Genomic DNA, 19267 nt, shown 5'->3' with positions numbered 1-19267 from the left:
GCAATTTAGGATGAATGGAACAGACATGACTCCAAAAACGCCAGATTGACAACTGTTCCACTATTTCTTCTTCTTGAACCGCGAGAAGAACCCCTTTGACTCCTTCTCCTTGACCTCTATCTTCAGCGTCCCAATTTTGTACTCGTACGCGTAGCGCTTGAGAATATTATCCCCGTGGTATTTGCGGTACTTCTTGCTCGCGTCCGTGCCAGCTACACCAAGGAGAACTGTTTCCGTTAACCCTCGACATCCCCAACCCAATCACGGCAAAGATCCACTGTAAAACATACTCTTCTTCCCTCCAGGATGTTCCCCCGAGAACTTGGTCAGATCATACACCGTCCCGTCGATGGCCAGCCACAAGTCCCCATCTTTGTTGTGCAGAACCAGTTCGTCGAATGTGTAGACTTGATTCAGATCGACCTCGACAGGAATCGGCTCGGTGGTCTCAGCATCTGGGCCCTCTGGCTGTACGATGGCGGTGACTATCGTCTGTGGCTCCGTTCCAGCCTTCACCTCGGGTTGTGGTTGGTGTTGCGGCTGCGATTGTGCCGTGTCTGCCATGATGCGGGGTTTACGGTCAATCGTTCAATTCAAATCCCAGCAATTACCCCGGATTCAAGAATGGGGTACCGCATTTATTAATGTTGGCGCAAAGAGTGGCTGTGGCGGCTGTTTTCATGTGTTCCTCCTGCTCCTCTCGGCTCGTGCTGCAGCCGAGGCGAGGAGCCGAGATGCCGCCGCTGCTTGTTGGAGGAGCAATCGAGGCTAATTAATGAACCTGGACCATGAATCGCGCGAATAGGGATGCTTTCATATGTTCTTGTACTTGGTCAAGTGTGCAGGGTGGTATTTTTGGGATCGCTGCTGTAGTTACAGCTGTCGGCGAGATAAATGTAGCTGACAGCTTTCCCCGCATCGGAGTTCGCATAATTAAAGCAGCCACGACGAATTTCGCTCAAATTTACGGTTAGCCCGTAAGAGATCGAACCCCTTGCGACTATTTAATTCACTATTGAATTCGGCGTCTGCGTAATATACCGGGTGCGCCTCACAACATATCAGTGTGTACAATGGTCAACGGTGCGCCCTCCTCTGCAGCCGCTTCAACCGCGAGAGCGTGAAGCATAGCCATTATACAGATCGTATTGACCTAAAAGGAGTCGCCGTTAGGGGGGATGGATTCGATCAGCCCAACATGCTCTGCAGTAAATGGTGATTGGGGGCCGTAGTTATTGGTAACTTTTCATGAGTCAGGATACATCCTTATAGTTGTGATGCCTTGCCCTCTTCTTTAGTACAGCTCATTGAGTGATGTAAATCGTGAATAACATATTTCCGGATCGGCCGCACTGGGGTGGATCTACCGTAGTGGGTGCAGCATCTAAGGGCTAGGTTGGGCTGTTCCAACTTGGATTGATTGCTCAAAAAGCAGACAAAAGCAAACTCGCCAGAAAAAGACACCCTCGGACTGAATTTACCCAGGTGCTGTCTAGGTTGTATCAGATGATTGATAAGCTTAATAATGAGCTTACACAGGTTGACAGAATTCCTCTCGGGACAATGGGTCAATCCTATGCTCTTTCAGTCGCTATGTGCGGCGTAGGATACTTCAAAACTCAGCACATAGTCTTGCTAATCATCGAGTCGTGCTTTGGTTGATCATATTGCCAATGTCATCTCCTATGTAATATGAGTCTCCTGTCCGGAGAAAACTCCAATCCTTCCACTGGGTAAGAAACACCTTTCGCTCACATATTTAACCCCATCTTTCTCGCACTTAAGACTCTCTTACGTAGGTTCAGGGCCTTGTAGTCTAAATTTACCCGCAATAGAGGTGCCCTACAAAATCTCAAGAAGAAGCCGACAAATGCTACAGATTAGGGAGCCTTTGCCTCGCTGGTCACAACCAGCCGACCCACGATTGCCGACGGGTTGAGACAATTTGTCGGCCGGAGCCCCTGGCTCCGGACCCTGCTCAAGCATTCCTCTCACCATTCCGTTGAACATTCCTCTCAGGACTCACAAGATACAGCGATTGGAGCAATAATATTGGATAGCCCCTGTTTCCTTATTTAGTTTAGTCGATTCCTGTACTTAAATAGTGTTGTTTCCGCAGTTATTCAGAATGATAGACCTCCAACCTTCTTCAGATCCTCCACCTAGATCAACGGCCAGGACGACACAATTCTGGCGCTGCTGACAGCTCAGCTGCCATAACCCGCCGAAAGCTGCAGAGATAGCCAATTAACGCCAAAAATTGCCGCACTTGGTATAAGCCTGATTCAAGTTCAGGGTCCCAGGCCCCGCGCAAACGGGAGACGCCGCACTGGCTCAGCCACCCTCGTCATTCAGGCTCTCAGCCCCGGACTAGCGTGCTTTTTCGCAGCGATCCCATCCGAACAGGCAGGCCTGTTTACCTTTTTGTTTCTCGCTCGCCTGCTTCTGCACTCGTACCTGACTACTACAATCGGTGCTCAACATGCCGAACACGGGCTTGCCCAGTCGAGCTTGCGAAGGCTGCAGGCAGAGGCGCGTAACGGTGAGTTCGCCACTCCAATTCCCCAACCAGCAAAAGTGAAACTATCTCAACGTCGGTATAGTGCGATTATCGCCGCCCTGCCTGCAAAAGATGTGAAAGAAACGACCGTCCATGCTTCTATCGGAATCTCGAGAATCCAGAGCCCTCGTTCCGAATCCAAACCCCAGCTTCATACAGAAGCCGCCGTGATCGCCAGACCGAGAGTCCAAACCAACAATCCCAGTCGGAAAGTCGAGAGCTACAACACAGCATCTCTCCTGCACGTCCCATAAGCGAGCCGTGGGATGCGCAAATCATCCCGCTTATCCTATCCCAATTTTCGTTCCCCATGCCGGGCGGTGGTCGCTTTTACGGGAGCTTGGAATGTTTTAGCGTGATTCTACCTACTGTGCCGCCAGAGACCTTGATGCGGTTTGCTTGTGATGCAGTGGGGTATTTGTATTTTGGCCATAGAACTCCATCGCGGGACCTGGCGACTCGCCATCGAAGAGCCTATGGGCAGGCATTACACCAACTACGCTTAGCGCTTGAAGATCCTGTTGCGCAAAAGCAGGACGAGACTCTTTTGGCTGTGTGGCTGCTGTGTCTCTATGAGGTAATCATTGTCCTTTACCTTGAAGGCGGGGAATAGTGCACTAACGTACGTGCTGCCGATAGCTAATGCTAGGAACACCCTCTGATACCCCAGGCCCAGGCCCGAGTAGCTGGGCTGCTCATTCTGTAGCGCTGACAGGCTTGTTGCGGGCCAGGGGCCACCAGCAATTCGGTACCCGGACAGGTTGCCAATTGTTTCAATTGTGCTACCATCATATTGTGAGCAAGGCCTATCTATCATCGGCGAGTAGAGAGAGGAGCCCTCTAACTCGAACTCTGCTACTAGCAAACGTGTGCCCTGCAGTCAGGAACAGAGCCAGCTGCAGAAGCAAAGCAGTGGTTCGAAACAATACGGACGAGTGTCAACACCCAAGAGCCCTTATATCTGTTTCTGCCGTTCCTGCTGGTCGGCGACGAAGCCGCACACATCTGCAGCAACACACTAAGTGCCTGGGATCGAGCCACAGCAGCAGAAGAATGGCTTGAGATTCTCTATACCACGTTTCACTCGGCCCGTGCCCTGGAATTCTCGATGCATGGCTCGTGGGAGCGTCTGGGTCTCCGCTCGGATTCGCCACCTCGTACCATGCCGAATCCAAAGCAAAGACACCTACTGCTACACATCCGGAACCACATCGACACCTGCATCCTTCGCATTCACTCCGTCTTGTTGGACCTGCTTCGTGAAGCCCTAACGTGGCCAGAAATCTTCCCTGGGACTCACAGTCAGCTCGGGGGCTGCAGCAGGTTTGCACGGAGGTTGCCCAAGAATGCGCCGATCGCATTTTGTCGAGCGTCCCTCAGTTTTTGCCGGATGATAGTAGCTCTGATCCGCCAGGGTGGGCGGACGCTCTGCGATTGATGTGGCCTGCGCGGGTTATTTTGGCGTCTCCTGCGACGCAGGGCAGGAGGGCGGATGCTGCGAAGGACGCATTGCGGAGGATTGCGTATGAGGTGGGGATCATGCAGGCTGTGGGCTCGTTCTTCAAGCCTGCTCGTCTCTCTTAAGGTGGTCAGATAGATAAGCCAATCCTATGCTCCAACGTTTTATCTTTCTAAGAGCGCCACCAAGCCGCCGGAAAGTAACTTGGAATCGCCCGCACAATACAAGTCGCGCCGAGCACCTCAGCTCAGTCCCTGAGCGCGCGTTTCAGCCCGTGCCTGACGAGTGTGGCAGCGTGGCTTAGATAGCGCAACCAATCCCACCTCCCCACAAGACAAGCCCTGCGAGCCGCTTCTGCTTATCAAGCTAAGCCTGAGCGCCACAGTCTAACCGCTACTGGAAGTCGCATTCGAGGCTAAACGCTATAAGGTTGCGATCAACACGTGCAGCTGCATTCTATGCATGTTTTGGCCCCAGTTGCTGCCGTCGACGTCAGTCTATGTCCATCTCGCAGTCTGCGATCCGACGCGCGATATTTAAGAGCGCAATGGAGAATCACGATGAGAGAAGTTCAGTTCGACATCCCTTGCTGTACAGAACAAACCCCGGTATAATCTTTGATTGTTTTCACTGAGACTCGGCGCCAAGATGGCCATCTTTGGTGACAGCACGGAAGGCGAGGACGGCAAGCATGTCTGTCCATCTTCAGCGGCATACAATATAGGTACGTAGCCCTGAAGTCCCTCAGACTCACACATTCAAAACCGCTCCTAACAATAACCACCAGAAGCCCCTGAGCCCTTCATCGGCTCGCTATCATTCCACCATTTCAACATGATCCTCTCCGGCGCCTGTGTTGGTCTCGTTTGTCTCATCATTTTCACCCTGATGTTCCGACACGCCACACACTTGAGCAAACCAAGAGAGCAGATCAAGTGAGCCGCTTAGCAACAGCCTACGGGCAGAGGTGACGAAGCGCTAGCTAACCCGGTCGATAACAGAATCATGAAGATCTGCCTCCTCCTCCCATTGTACTCGATCACCTCGTTCCTCGCTATATGCTTCCCCACCGCCGCCGTTTCGCTCACGCCGTGGATGGAGGTATACCAGGGTCTTGCGCTGGGCTCATTCTTCCTACTTCTCTGCGAGTTCTTGACTCGTGAGAATGAGGACGGCGTTGGTGGGTTCTTTGAGTCCTTTGATCCGCCGAAGAAGAGGGCAAAGGAGGGTCTTACTGGGGTGGAGTGGTTCGGTGTAAGAAGTTGACTCTTTCTAAGTGGTGAGTACAAAGCTGATGGCATTCATTGGATAGAAACAATGGCTGGCCATCTGGCAATATCCCATCATCGCATTGGGTGTCGCCATCGCGACCGACATCACTGAAGCCCTGGACGTCTATTGTCTGGAAAGCAACAATGTCCACTTTGCGCATATATGGGTGAGTCTGTTGTGAGAAATCCTGTATCCGGTGTATTAATCTCCTTATCTCAGTTAACGGTCATCCCGATCGTCTCGGTCGCCTTTGCCGTCATCTCGATCCTGATATTCTACAAGGGCCTCAAGTCGCACCTTCAAGCCCACAAGCCTCTGTCTAAACTATTGGCATTTAAGCTCATTGTTGGCCTGGCATTTATCGAGAAGATAGTTTTCACGATCCTCCACTCAACCTCAACACTCCACCCAACAGCCACCCTCTCGCAGGCAGACACTGACATCGGCATCCCGCACCTCGTCATCTGCATTCAAATGGTGCCATTTGCGCTCTTTTTCCCGTACGCGTACAGCGTCACTCCATACGTCGGTCTCACTCCGTATGAGAGTAGAACGACCGCGTGGATTGGATTAGTGAACCCAATGGAGATTTTGCGCGCCATGGGCGTTGCCCTTGGGATGGCGGCACGGCGGGGAGGGCGGACGAGGGCCGGTAAGAGAGGTGGACGAGGTAGCGACGTGTATGATCGTCTCGAGACGGCGCATCCTGGGATGGAATATCCGCCACCTGGTCCTATGCCTCCGCCTTTGCGCCCGTTTCAGTATGACCCAGGGCATGCAAATCCACCTGCTGCGCCGCTGGTAGGCCATCGGAGACAGGAGGGGACTTGTCAAAGGTGAGATGATGAGTTTACGGTGGCCATAAATATTGCTGGATTTATACTGCTTTGTCTTGTTTTTGTTTCCGATCTTCTTTCTTCCCTTGCCAAATATTGTGGTGTGCATGTTCTCCAGCATCTCTCTTTTTTCTAGAAAGCATTGTCTGTTTGCTTAGGTTTACACCAATTTTCATTGTTAGAGGCCCCTGTGATTCATGCCATCTTAGAGCGCTCAAGTTCCTTACTGCTCATGATCCTCAACACTAAATATATGTGCCAAAACTCCGAGAAGCACATGCCTCCAACTTGTATGTAAATAATCGAACCTGGGGTTTCTAATGCAGTTCAATTACTGAATTATAAATGGCATCTCTCTATGTGCTGCGGCCTCTCTTCCTGGAAATTGCCCTGCTCCCCGGCGGGTCAAGTCAGGAGGGCGTTATCATCAGGAGAGGCAAAGCCGCCTCTAGACTAAGATTAGAACAGTCCCTGCCACGGCTTATCATATCCCCGTCTAGAACCATTGTTATATTAGCTCTGCGAAGTGGCTTAAGAGCATGTACATTCGACGTCACAATGTACCAAGTAGACACCTTGGGGCCAAATCCTCTCAGCCACACACTAACCGTTCTGCGTAATCCCATTCGAAACTAACCCGTTCTCAGTGCTGATCGCCTAGATACGCGGAATATAGATTGTTACGGGAAGCAAGTTCATACGAGGATTATTGGGCAATGGGAATCGCTCTCCCTTACTGACCATTTCCAGGATGAGAGGGTCTTTATAAACTTGGAAGCCTTGTTGCCTTGCCCTGGCCCCAGTATAAGATCCTCCGTGGCCTCATTTCTCCACACCCTGTCTTCAACCTCCACTGTCATTTACTTGTCGACATACTGTGCAGGATCATATCTCTTGGAGCAACCCTGGTAGGCTCCAATGCCTCCTCTGACGTATCGATCTGTCTATCTCCCAAAATTCCACTCGAATGACCATGATTACCATTCCACTCTCCGGCATGGCCATCTTGATGCTCACAGCACTTCATACGCTCGCCGCACACTGTCTAAGCCCCAACTACCGCATCGATGTCCACTCGCACGCAATCCCGGATATATGGCGCCAGGCTCTCCTCGACGCCGGATACCCCATCGTCAACGGCACCCTAACCGTGGAAGGCTTTCCGGTTCCCGAGTGGACACTCGACGACCATATAGATACGATGAACAAGCTCGGGGTAGGATATGCAACGCTCAGCATCACCGCTCCGGGCGTATACTTTCTCGCAGAACAACCAGGAAAGGCAAAGAAGCTTGCACGCGAGATTAATGAGGCGTTGCATGAGTATACACAGAAATATCCTACGCGACTTGGTGCGCTTTGTCTGCTGCCGCTGCCGAGCGTTGAGGATGCGTTGGCCGAAATCGAGGTTCGTCCATCGCATTGCATGGCACTCCGTATCCCGAATCCCCCATCAAACTAACGGAAAGCCCGCTAGTACTGCCTCGATACTCTCCACTTCGATGGCGTAGCACTCTACACAAACTCCGCAGGCCTCTATCTTGGCTCCGAATCACTTGACCCCATTTTCGAAGCCCTAACCACCCGCAATGCCACCGTCTTCGTCCACCCCGCAGAGCCAGGCTGCCACGACGCAACAATGGGGTACCCCGCCCCACTCACTGAATACCCCTTCGATAGCGTGCGCGCAATGCAGAATATGCTGCTCACGGGGCAGCGCGCGCGGTACCCGAATGTCACCATAATATACCCGCACGGTGGCGGTGCAATACCCTACCTCGCGAACCGAATTGCGTCGGTGTCTGCACTGGATGTTCTCGGGGGATTGAATCCCTTAGAAACTATGCAGGAGCTTAAGGGGTATTATTTCGATACCGCGAGCTCGACTTCGAAAGTGCAGCTGGGTGCCCTGAAGGAGTTTGCGGGGGTTGAGAAGATACTCGTTGGAACTGATTGTGAGTTGAGCCCCGGATCCTGGTTAAAACGAAGTTAATAGGGAATGTGTGTTTGAGTAGATCCGTACGTCCCTGCTTCAGGGGTAAAACTTGGTCTCGAGGTCCTCCAGAGGAACGGGGAGTTTACCGATGTGGACATAGTTCGTCTAAATCATGGGAATGCATTGTCGAACTTTCCGAGGATTATGGCAAAATTGAATCACCACAGGCCTGCCTGAACGCGATAAGGGGGGGTGGTGCGTGAAGTATACTGGTGCAGAATGATAGCTTGCCAACAGAAGAATACGTACGAGCACAAACTGGGAGAGATAGTAACTATCAGATAGCTTCAAGTTCGCGTTACTCCAGACCGATATTTATAGTTATCAGGCTTTTCTCCAGGCCCTCCTTGCTTTCCCCCTAGCTTCATTACGTCCAATTCTTCCTTGTGTTATGTAGAGCAACCCACGACCTTTAGGCACCTGTATACGCGATCTTCCGGTATGAGAGAACGCTCGCTAAAAGGACGACTCCGCAGGTTACTTTATGAAGGCATCGGTTATGCTCAGTGGCCACCTGCTCGACCGCTTTTTCTTGAGCATGAAGTTGCCGCCCAGCTCATTAAGAACGGACTCCACTGGCCCGTTAAACCCTGAAAGCCGGTTCTTGGATTGGTGTCAAGCTTATAATATCCTGAGTTTAGGGGCAGACTGGCAATATTCTTCTGAATTGGCGCAACACCACAGTAACTCCGCGGAGTATGCCAGAAAGGACGGAGTGTTTCCATTAGAGGGCCTTGGTCAAGGAGATCTCGCGCATGTCGTCAGCGAGGTCGATGGTGTCATAGAAAAAAAACAGCTTTAGCGGCCAAGGCATTCCTAAGAACATGTCTGTGGATCCACTGAAGCTTGTTTCGAAAAAAAAAACAGATCTTTGTTGAAATCAAGGACAGATATCTCTCGACCCTTGTTGATTTTCTTTGGCGAAGACAGCGCTGCAGCGCTACAAGTAGAAAAGCCCCCCTGCAGATAAGGGAAACAAGACTTGATCCATTGGCGATCTTCATGTAGTAGCCCACTATACTACTGCCAATCTATCATAGTAGTGTGACCTAGGGGAATTGGAGGGCCGGGCGGCTGCTCGACGGTCGCGCCGACCAAGGCTCCTACGATCTTAGGATTATAGCTGCTCAAGGTGGGATGCGAGTACTCTTATACTATGATTCGATACTTATGGATAAAAGGATTTTGATCAATAATGGCCATGTTCATGATGAGGTAGGTGGCACCGAGAGTCAGTTGAGAGCTGAAGTGTCGATCACCCGAGTGTGCAAGGTGGTCTGGCAGCGGCTCCGTACAAGGAACCATGGATATAGGCCACAATTTCCAGACCCGCCCCGGCTCCGATTAAGCTCAGATTCTAAGCAGCGCCATCCATGGTAACCGCTGATTCCAGCACCAAGGGTTGGAAGTCGCCTTCCGTTTCCGGCGGGAGCCTAGTCTTTCAGGTTTCAGGATCCACGATCCATGGTTGGCGCTAGGTCGCAAGATCAAATTCAGGGCCATTTATAATGGAATATCTGGAAGCTGGTCCCAAGGATCTCTCAATGGGCTGATATTGAACTCCAGACTGCACCGATAAGGATTGACCCATCTTAGTGAGCTGCCAGTAGGAACTTAAAAGTATATAAGCTGGATTTCGGTCAGAGGCTGGTATATATCCACCTTATAATTTGAATATATTCTATCTGCGTGTCGCTGTAGAGATGCTCATAGTCACTGGCTAAACCGCACTCTTCCCCCAGGTGAAAAGACAGGATCAAAAAGATGGGAAACGAGACTTGTATAGAATGTGCGTGCCCCTGATGCTCTTGTCCAAGCATTAGGCGACAGTTCCGCACAAGGCATCTGATCTGTCTAGTTCAAGGACCTATATTTCGGAAGAGTTAATGATATTGGGTCTCGGCTCCAGTAGACCGTATGATGAGCCACTGGAGGCACTTCCAGTTAGTCTGTCATGATGCCATGATTTTCGCCATCGACTAGTTTATATACTACCCAACTCTTTTCTTTTGTCAAACACGCTCATTTGTATGAAACCAAACATTGTCTTTTTTGCCAAAGTCAAGGTCGAACCTTCGAAGATGGTCGATATCGGCGGCATAATTGGCTATACTACTACTACGGGGATTGAAGCTCTGAAGATCCTCAACAAATGGCTCGACAGCAAAGAAACGGCAAAGGCCTGGTATGGTAAAGACGCAAACGATTTTCTGAAAACGCGGTTTTTCGGAATCAAGCTATTCCGCAACAAATTCACTAGTCCGGAGATCAAAAATGTGTTCACCATACAAAAGGAAGATTGGCAACTTGTCATGGAGGAGTCCCTTCCGGCGGCTCATACGTGGTACCGTAAACGGAAAGATAAATCCGGGGAATGTTCATGGCTTCCGCTGTACTGGTCGTGCCGTGACCAATTGAGCAAAGAGAGGGTGCTGCAAAGCACTGACCTTGCCTTGGCGTCTATTGGTCTTGTCTCTGGATTACCAGCCGCACGGCTTGATCTGTGGGGCCTAATTGTCATGGCTTATTCCAACGGTGCCCGTGCTCGGGTCATGACAGTAGAAGGGCGGGGTTTCAATGCAACTCTACTTTGCAAAAACTTTATCCTCACCATAAGCCAGTCGAATGTCAATGCCCCAACTATAGGGCACCTGGAACCTCGAGAACATCCAGCCGTTAGCCACGAGTCCATGACCGTTGACGAATCAAGGTATCTCCTAGAATATGGGCATACCTTCAGCCCTCAAGGTGTCACGACCGCCTGGGTGTTGAATGGTCAAAATTCCGACCCGCCGCCTTCAGAGTTAGTGGACAGCCGGTCTGATCCATTATTATCGAGAACGGTCCTCGATACTTTCCAGGCCTCTGCGCTCAAAAAAAAATTTCACCACGGGATAATAGAATACTGGGAAGAATGGGCGAAATTCATGGCTCCAAGACAATGCAACGGCGATCAGGACAATCTGCTAGCCCAAACTGAACCTACACCCCGATGTGCACGCTGTGGCCATGTGAAACTCGACACGAATGTTGTCAGGGAAATGGAAGCATTACATGAACTTAAGACTGAAATTGGCATGCTGTCATATGGGTCTGAGCAGAGTGATGACAAGCGTCAACTTTCACTTAGCCACCAAGTTTCGGATATCACCCAACCTTCAAATAACAATCAACCAGCAAATAACAATCAACCGGTGAATAACAATCAACCGCCAAATGAGCTTCAACCGGCAAATGACCCTCAACCTGCAAATAACCACCAATCTTCAGTCAACCATCAACCTTCAAATGACAGACCACTTCCAGGCGACATGTTGAACAAGCTCAAGCGGATCCACATACTTGTTGTCAAGATGCTTTGGCGGCTAAAGTTACTCTTCCTCTATGAGAGCATTGAACTCGTTGACAACCTTAATCCCCACGAGGTCCTTTATGTTTTCAGAGCATACGGAGAACTCATCAGGACCCTGACACACTCCCACATACTACATCGCTACATGGACCTCACGCGACCGGGACTCAATGCTAAGCAGGACCTGGGTAAACTATTGAACTATCATTATGCCATTCTTGCAAGGTCCCGCATGTTGAACTTCTGCCAGGAAATTCATAGCACACTTAGTGTCAGGAACACACCACATGATGTCCTACTTTCTTGACAGGGTGTTATCTCAAAAAGAATTCCTTCCTCAAAAGCATCATCTATTTTTGAATTGGTTAGCTGCTTTAGTGCCTGTTCCCAGAATGGTATCACTTCTGATTTATCTAAGCATTCTTGACAGATAATTTGTTGGTCCGCTCGTTCATAGACACTCTTCACCTTCAAGTGTACTAGCCAGTGTATTAAGGGGGCTTCTTGTATTAAGGGGGCTTCTTGTATTAAGGGGGGCTTCTTGTATTAAGCCTGGGCTATTAGGCATTATTGGGGAGGCGTGATGGCTCACCCCCGCCTTCATAAGAAGCTAGCCTCGCTCACAAATCTCTCCAACATGACCAACCATCCTTACCATCAGCTAGATGGACTGAGGAAGAGGGTGAGTTCTACTGGCGCGGGACCAGCTAACAGGAGGCTTGCTAGGAAGAAACCAGCGGGTGGAGGGGGGTGGGGGGAGCGCGGGAAACGTTCCAAGATAGGTTTATGTTCCGGTCCTAAGCGGTATATCTAACTAAGAGGCCCTCATAGAACATCCTCCTACCCGAATATCTCGCCCCTGTTCTTGCCGCCTCTCATCATAATAAAACGTAATTCTACATAACCACATATGCGCCCATCCTCCGAGGAGGAATTCGCCTCGCAAACATGACATCAATCTCGTCGAACGTGCGACCCTTTAGCTCCGGGATATAGACCCAACTCACCAGCGTTGCAACAGCCGCGCAACCACCAAAAATAAAGCCCAACTTCCCCTTGAGGTCCGCTTCATCGGGGTTAATGATATACGGAATGACCACATTCATGAGAATCCCAAAGACGGCCTGGACAGCGGTCGCAAGGGCCGCTGTCTTCGCGCGGAGTAATATAGTCGACACCTCGCCGAGCAGGACAAAGGAAATCGCGCCGACGGTCATGAAATATACAAACGCGTAAACCACAGTGCACGAAGACTGTATCCACTTGGCAGCGTCCGCGGGCACTACATCCATTATGCCAATGAGGAGGAGGAGGATAGTAAGAGCAGACATACCACTCAGGAACGTCTTGCGGCGGCCAAAGGAGTTGAGGACGAACCAGCTGAGGAAATTGCCGAGAACGCCACAGGCTGTGACGCCGACGCCTAGGTCGAATGAGTGGGTTGTTTCCAGTCCGGCGAGTTCGAAGAAATAGGTCGAGTAGCCGAGGACGAAGATGATGCCCACCAGGTGCTGGCAGACGAAGCCGCCAAGTGAAATCCCCGTCCGCAGCAGGTTCGTTCCGCGGAAGCAATCCAGGAAAGTTGTCTTTGCTTGCTGGGCGCTTTCTTCGACGGAGGCTTCGATTTTGCCGAGTAGGTTGGTGGTGTCGAAATCCTGGCCCCAGAGTTTGTTCAGCGATGCGCGAGCGTGCTCTGGCTCGTTCCGTCTGACTAGATACCACGGCGACTCGGGGGCAAAGGGCAGGCCAGCAAGTAGAACCGCAGTGAAAAATAGCTGGATTGCAAAGGGACCAGCATAGGCCCACCTATCAGTCCGCTCGCCGAACCCCTTGACGACGGAGTTGGACAAGAGCTGGCCGATGCATATTCCCAAGTTTACACCGGCAGTAGACAATCCGCGCATCACGACTGGTGCAATTTCGCTGCACATGAGCGGGCCAAGAGTCAGGTAGAATCCCAGACCAACGCCCAGGATCAGCTTTGAGACCAAGAATGCGGCACGTGTGTTGGCGAAGATTTCACCAAAGGCACCGCCCGTGCATACAATGACTCCGCACAGCAGAGAGCGCTTGCGTCCAACACGATCAGCAAGGGAGCTGCAGAGGAAGCCGCCGAAGAATTGGCCAATGGAGCTGGCGACGTTAAAGGCGGATTGCCAGTCGGCCGGGAGGATCATCTCATCGTGCAGTTCGTATCCAAAGTCTCGCCTGAAAGATGCCACCGCAATCATGGCGCCGTTGATTTGGGCATCGAATCCCCTTGGAAATGGCGTCAGAACGGACATGATCTAGAAAATAGATAGTAGGCTTACCAGCCAATGGCACAAAGTGCCCAGTAGAATGACCACCAAATGATTGCTTTATGGTGCTTCCAGATATCCCTCATCGTCATCGAATCTTCCTCACTGCGGTGGTATGCCACACCGTCTTCCTTGCCATGGTGTTCCGCCACATGCTCATGTTCCGTAGTGGAATGCGGCTTCTCATCCATTTCCATGGCTGGCGATAGTATAAAGTAGAGAAAGTCGATGTGTAATGTATATTGTAAGTCCTGCAAGTAATATCTTTAAAGCATGGCACAGATGAGGGTATTATATACTATTTCATATCTGCAGGCTGCCCGGTGGCACGAACGAAGGTGTAGCCCCGATTAACGCTACCATGGCCTGACATGCCAACATCATTTAGCCGCACGGCTAAACTTGATCAGTGCAGGACCCCTACTCCGCTCCTTAAACTCGATACGAACCCCGCGCCCGAGTACGAAAGACTTACGGGCGATACTCCCCGACCCCAAACCTGGTTCCAGAGCAGTCCGTGAAGCGGAGCAACGGAGTCATGCAACCCCGCGAGGAAGCAGTGACAGTTTGTAACTGGGGTCTTGACCCCACAACTGCATGATCCGAATAGTAGACTTATTCAAACCCTGCTAGGCCCCTTTTTCCTTTACGTTTGAAAACTTTGCTACTACAGGTTCGCGGTCACCTTCTTGGTTAGTGGAAACGGGCTCGGTTGGCCCGCCAAATCATGATCGCCGGTCGTTAGCTCGTTGGGGGCCAGGTGGAACACTCTGAAAGGCTTGATTTTTTGGGTGACTAGATTTCACCCTTATGATCTGCTGGTATATTGGAATTAGCCAGGGAAAGCCAAGGAGGACTTCCACGGTTGCAGACCCCTTTCCTTTGCAGGATCCTCTTGGCTGACCGGTTAAAGCTGCTACCAGGAAACTCAGCAGCGCCTTTAAGTGGCTTCTGGTAGTTGCATTGACATTCAATCGAGCCATTCAGCTGGCAGCCAGGGTCAAGCTCAGCCTAAAATAGCTGTCAGCAGCAACTTACACTCCGGACAAATCGGATTCCAGTAAGCCGACGCCAATGTCCATTGATGGCGCAATCCATCTTGAAGCCCGTCGGGGAGTGTCGGCCATAACGATGCTCTTATTGCGCCAGACAATCGCGCGTGGCTTACTTGCAGGGCCCCGGTTTCGTCGGATTGTGGGCCTCTTCTTGCAGCGCGTCGAGGTCGGGATGTAGAGGGGAAAACAGATTCCATGTAGGGCACCGTACCATCGTACCAAAGCACACGTCCCGACTATGGGCGAACCGAAGTCATAGACATGCACCCCGCAAGGATTCCGCCCCAGAAAATGGGTGATCCCTGACCCTGACGTACCCCACCGCGTATCCGGTCCTCTGTGAGTGGAGCAAAATGCGGAGAACACCTGATGATCCAAGTATTTTCCTGCACAACCCGTTGGCCCCGAGTTAATGTGTCCACGGTTTGAGGAATCATCCCCCTTTGCGCCTTGCGCAATACTTAGCTAGCACAAAGCGCTCACTCGGCTGCTTATTAGACTATTTATACGCCCTCAGTGGCCCCCGTGAGGCCAACGGGTAAACTACCGAATTGTAATCCATTCTTTGCAATAGCGCAGCTCCCCATTTGTTGCACCAGCATGACTAGGCTTATATTTGCAACCCTCCTATCTTATTTTGGTACTACCGTCGCAGCAGCCGAATACATAAACTGGACCACATACAAGGCCAACGGCGTGAACCTCGGCGGCTGGATTGTCCAAGAGTTATTCATCGATTCCGCCTGGTGGGCAGCACATTCGAAATGTGCAATCGCCCCCGACGAATGGACACTCTGTGCCAACCTTGGCCGCTCTTGTGGCCCTGTCCTCGATCAGCGGTACGCTTCGTGGATTACAACACAGGACATTGATAGATTGCATGCCGCCCGCGTAAATACCTTGCGGATCCCCACCACCTACGCTGCCTGGGTTGAGGTTCCTGGCTCGAAGTTGTACTCGGGAAAACAGGTTGAGTACTTGAGAAGTATTACAACGTATGCTATTAAGAGATATCACATGCATATTATTATTGATCTGCACGCCCTCCTGGTGGAACGAATGGGATGGGTCATGGTGAAGCTGAAGGACACTATGGCTGGCTCCATAATCAAACCCCTCTCGATTACACCCTGGATGCAGTGGATGCGGTACTCGAGTACATCCAGCAATCTGGACATCCCGAATCCTACACCATTGAACCTATCAACGAGCCAGTTGACAACGGAGATATATCGACCTTCTGCTCCCCCTTATCCTTGTCTCATGCCGGAACAACCTGGGTTTTGAACTACATCAACGCCGTGCTAGCCAGAGTTTCAACCGTGAACCCCAAGATCCCAGTAATGTTCCAAGGCGGATTCCTCGGCCCAGAATACTGGTCCTCCAACCTCGACCCATCCGCAAACCTCGTTTTCAACGTCCACAATTACTACTTCACGGGCCGCAACGCCGCCGGGCACAACCTGACTTCGTACATCTGCTCGGACGCCCAGACCTCGTGGGATCCCATCTTCCCGGTCTCTGGTCGGCGAATGGTCGATCGAGGCTGAGCACCAGAACCAGTTGGGTTCCCGGGCACTCGCGCTGAATACGGGGTTGTATGCGTTTGCTGAGCATACGAGGGGAAGCGCGTATTGGACGGCCAAGTGCTTTGGGGAGGCGAATGTTGACGGTGAGGGTGTTCAGGCGGGTTACTGGGATTATCTCGCGGTTTTCGAGCAGGGGATGCTGAACCCCGATGAGGCGGCAAATGTGTGCGCTCAATGACCCCGGTCTGCTTGGAACAGTGATTCTGGGGCCGGGGTCTCTTTTGATGTACTAGTCTCAGTGCTCATTTTCTGGTAGTTAACAACATATCTATTAGTCAAGCGTCACGGTAGTCGAAATGTCCATCCCCAAAATACTTACAGAAGCTGGGGTACTCGTATCCTAGGCAAATAGTCCGTACATGTGGCAAAAAGGAAAGTCGTGCATATGCAGCAATTCCGGTCCAGAATAGTATTAGTCTTGGCATGCAAGTTCCCAGGCACGAGTTAGATGCCATCTTAGAAGGCTGGCAGTCTATATGGCCCGGGTACCTGGATAACGTTTTGCGGGTTGACACACCGTCCAGTTCTCCCGGTTTAGCGACATTCGCGGCTTCGCATTCCCAGATTTGCGGGCACGAGCAACCACTTGAGTAAGGGGCACGAAAGAGCAGCTACCTAATAGGCAAACCGACGCTCCCGAGGGAGAAACAGGGGGAGCCCTCGAGAGCATGACTGACTGAGTGTCCAGAGAACGTACGTAAAGCGGATCACATATCTCACGGACTAGATCTGCTGAGGACATCTATTCCTACACGCGAGCCTCTAAATCAGGCTTTAAAGGAGGTATCATTTAATAAACAATATGCCACGCGGTCACTCCACACCCCGTGGAGGACTTCGTCATGAGTCGTAATTCTTTTTCTAAAGGTCCCTGTAACCACAACATAATCTCGAACGAAGTGCATCCTAGAAAATGGGCATCCACACCACAGTCCCATAATCAATATTATCTGGCTTGGCCTCGAGGCGGTCAAGACAACTGCCAAACAACCGATCCCAAACCCGCGTCTGCTTGCCATAATTAAAACTCTTCTTCCACCCGCGCCGATGATGCAAGTCGTGATCCTCAACCGCCAACTCTGCATCGCACAGCTGCAGCAGCCAGGTAATTGGCGACGGCACAGTCGTGTGCACGCGGATCCCACTATGGCCTAGCACCTCGGCGAACGTCACATACTCGAGGCAGATCCACCACTCGTAGAAGCCCAGTGGGAGACCTACGACCCAGAGGGTCGCGAAGGTGAGGAAAGGGACGAGGATCATCTCAATGAGCTCCTGTTCGTCATCAGCAAAGGCCGAGAAGACGGCTGTGGGGTGCTTGGTTAGGTGGTGGGTGCGGTGGTATTTCCAAAGCGAGGGCACCTCGTGGCACGCGCGGTGGTAGGCGTAGAACCAGAAGTCGAGGATGACGCCGTACAGGCTGAGTTTCGTGATGAAGGGCGCCCACGAGGAGAGATCGCTTATCGCGGTGAGAGGCGAGACGGTCGGGTTGTATGTGATGAGGACGGCCAGGGCGAGACGGAACCCCGTTGTCTTGTGCAGGGATGCAATCATCTTGCCTACGGCGGTGTTTGGGATGCCATCGCGGTCGGCGACGTCGCCGTCGAGGCAGCCGTATTTGTACGTGAGGCGGCGCAACAGGCGCACTTCGCGGATTGCGACGACTGTGTAGGCGGCATTATAGAGGAAGAAGGCGCCCCATTTACCGAGGCTGTGTCCGGTCAGGGTGACCCAGGCTTGGTGGAGGATTATGGGGATGCACGCGGAGACGACGATGAAAACGTGCTGCGACAGTTGCGACATGTATGGCATTTTCTCGGTCTTGGGATACTTCGGGAGTGGCGTGTTCGGGATGATGGGGTTAACGTTTAGGTAGTCGATGAAGCGCTGGTGGAAGTTCCATGTGCTCCTGTCCTTCTGGTGCCAGTCGGACTTCATCGAATGCGGGTTGTGTTCGGCTGCCCAGCCCATTTTGAAGGCTGTTTGGCGTGTTTGGACTGGGTGATCGAATTGTCAGTGGGACGTGGTCTCTGGTGTGTGTATATCTGTCTCCTGGGAGGGGGGGGCCCTCGAGACCAGACCTCTTTATATCAGATAAGACCTGGGACCGAGGGTAATCAAGTCCAACGAATATACATGTGAAGTGACGTGGAGTGGTGGATTACATGATATACGGTTCAAAACGTTGGGGAACAGGGTGGAGGGGTATTTCTGCTGAGGTTCGCTTCGACGCCAAACGCAGGCGAGCGCATGTGAAGCCCAGCTCATTGAGGTACAATGTACGGTCAAGACGAGGCCAATCCCCAATTCCCGGGCCCACACTCGCAAGGGATACCCGGTACGGCCTAGTAGATCGAGGATACTAGCGGCGATCACCCCGTGATACTTTTCCCGGGGCGAGCGAGCAGTACTCTGGGGTCATTGACTGAGGAATTCTCCTCAAACTTTACACAGAAGCGAAACCTCTATGATCGATAATTTCTACTGCCTCGAAGTTACTTCCATTACGGGATTGGCCTACCAACTTTACAGTCCTCCCATTTCTAGATCAATACTCGCGCGTAGTGTGCACCTACTTCTTTTACTGAATCATTTCTCATTCCCGACGAGCTTAATTTACCGCTCGTCTCCTTGATACTTGATTGCTATTCAGGATTCTGGCGGTGTCTCGATTTGATGCTGGAGGTAGAGCATTGTGCGGCAGACCCCATGGGTGAAAACACCGACAATATGAATCACCACCAGAAAACCAAGGCAGGACGCCAAACTACAGACACAGCTCTACTAAATGAGGGGTACGGGAGGGTTTCCGCAGCGTTTTGATTGTGACTGAAGGGGGCATGATATT

At 51.5% G+C, this 19267-nt stretch overlaps 8 protein-coding genes across 8 annotated transcripts; 5 read left to right on the top strand and 3 right to left on the bottom strand.

The window, feature by feature from the left end:
• Nucleotides 1-60: 60 nt before the first annotated feature.
• BJX68DRAFT_261762 (cytochrome b5-like heme/steroid binding domain-containing protein) lies at nt 61-564 on the bottom strand (the record flags this gene model as incomplete). The annotated part of the gene is made up of 2 exons (XM_071044242.1): nt 61-227; nt 291-564. The coding sequence occupies 2 exons, from the start codon at nt 562-564 to the stop codon at nt 61-63; spliced, it is 441 nt and encodes a 146-aa protein (XP_070904258.1).
• Nucleotides 565-2442: 1878 nt separating this feature from the next.
• BJX68DRAFT_226122 (Zn(II)2Cys6 transcription factor) lies at nt 2443-4174 on the top strand. Its single transcript, XM_071038461.1, has 4 exons — nt 2443-2542; nt 2604-3137; nt 3200-3355; nt 3423-4174. The coding sequence occupies exons 1-4, from the start codon at nt 2483-2485 to the stop codon at nt 3996-3998; spliced, it is 1326 nt and encodes a 441-aa protein (XP_070904257.1). The 5' UTR covers nt 2443-2482; the 3' UTR covers nt 3999-4174.
• A 493-nt stretch (nt 4175-4667) lies between these two features.
• BJX68DRAFT_261761 (OSTA/TMEM184 family protein) lies at nt 4668-6131 on the top strand (the record flags this gene model as incomplete). The annotated part of the gene is made up of 5 exons (XM_071044241.1): nt 4668-4743; nt 4807-4954; nt 5021-5273; nt 5332-5457; nt 5511-6131. The coding sequence occupies 5 exons, from the start codon at nt 4668-4670 to the stop codon at nt 6129-6131; spliced, it is 1224 nt and encodes a 407-aa protein (XP_070904256.1).
• Nucleotides 6132-7124: 993 nt separating this feature from the next.
• On the top strand, nt 7125-8300 carry BJX68DRAFT_252309 (amidohydrolase family protein; the record flags this gene model as incomplete). The annotated part of the gene is made up of 3 exons (XM_071042535.1): nt 7125-7535; nt 7605-8082; nt 8143-8300. The coding sequence occupies 3 exons, from the start codon at nt 7125-7127 to the stop codon at nt 8298-8300; spliced, it is 1047 nt and encodes a 348-aa protein (XP_070904255.1).
• A 1904-nt stretch (nt 8301-10204) lies between these two features.
• BJX68DRAFT_261759 (uncharacterized protein) lies at nt 10205-11782 on the top strand (the record flags this gene model as incomplete). Its single annotated transcript, XM_071044240.1, has 1 exon — nt 10205-11782. The coding sequence occupies one exon, from the start codon at nt 10205-10207 to the stop codon at nt 11780-11782; it is 1578 nt and encodes a 525-aa protein (XP_070904254.1).
• Nucleotides 11783-12311: 529 nt separating this feature from the next.
• On the bottom strand, nt 12312-13972 carry BJX68DRAFT_276680 (maltose permease; the record flags this gene model as incomplete). The annotated part of the gene is made up of 2 exons (XM_071048163.1): nt 12312-13734; nt 13788-13972. 2 exons carry the CDS (start codon nt 13970-13972, stop codon nt 12372-12374), a joined length of 1548 nt encoding a protein of 515 aa, XP_070904253.1. The 3' UTR covers nt 12312-12371.
• Nucleotides 13973-15430: 1458 nt separating this feature from the next.
• Nucleotides 15431-16597, top strand: BJX68DRAFT_252307 (glycoside hydrolase superfamily; the record flags this gene model as incomplete). Its single annotated transcript, XM_071042534.1, has 3 exons — nt 15431-15815; nt 15911-16328; nt 16453-16597. 3 exons carry the CDS (start codon nt 15431-15433, stop codon nt 16595-16597), a joined length of 948 nt encoding a protein of 315 aa, XP_070904252.1.
• Nucleotides 16598-17325: 728 nt separating this feature from the next.
• Nucleotides 17326-18390, bottom strand: BJX68DRAFT_261756 (sterol desaturase family protein; the record flags this gene model as incomplete). Its single annotated transcript, XM_071044239.1, has 1 exon — nt 17326-18390. One exon carries the CDS (start codon nt 18388-18390, stop codon nt 17326-17328), a length of 1065 nt encoding a protein of 354 aa, XP_070904251.1.
• Nucleotides 18391-19267: the final 877 nt, after the last annotated feature.

This window comes from Aspergillus pseudodeflectus (genome assembly GCF_044049435.1).
Source record: "Aspergillus pseudodeflectus strain CBS 756.74 chromosome Unknown BJX68scaffold_3, whole genome shotgun sequence".
Classification (NCBI taxonomy): domain Eukaryota; kingdom Fungi; phylum Ascomycota; class Eurotiomycetes; order Eurotiales; family Aspergillaceae; genus Aspergillus; species Aspergillus pseudodeflectus.
Note: the sequence above shows the minus strand (reverse complement) of the source record. Positions and strands in the feature narration are given on the sequence as shown.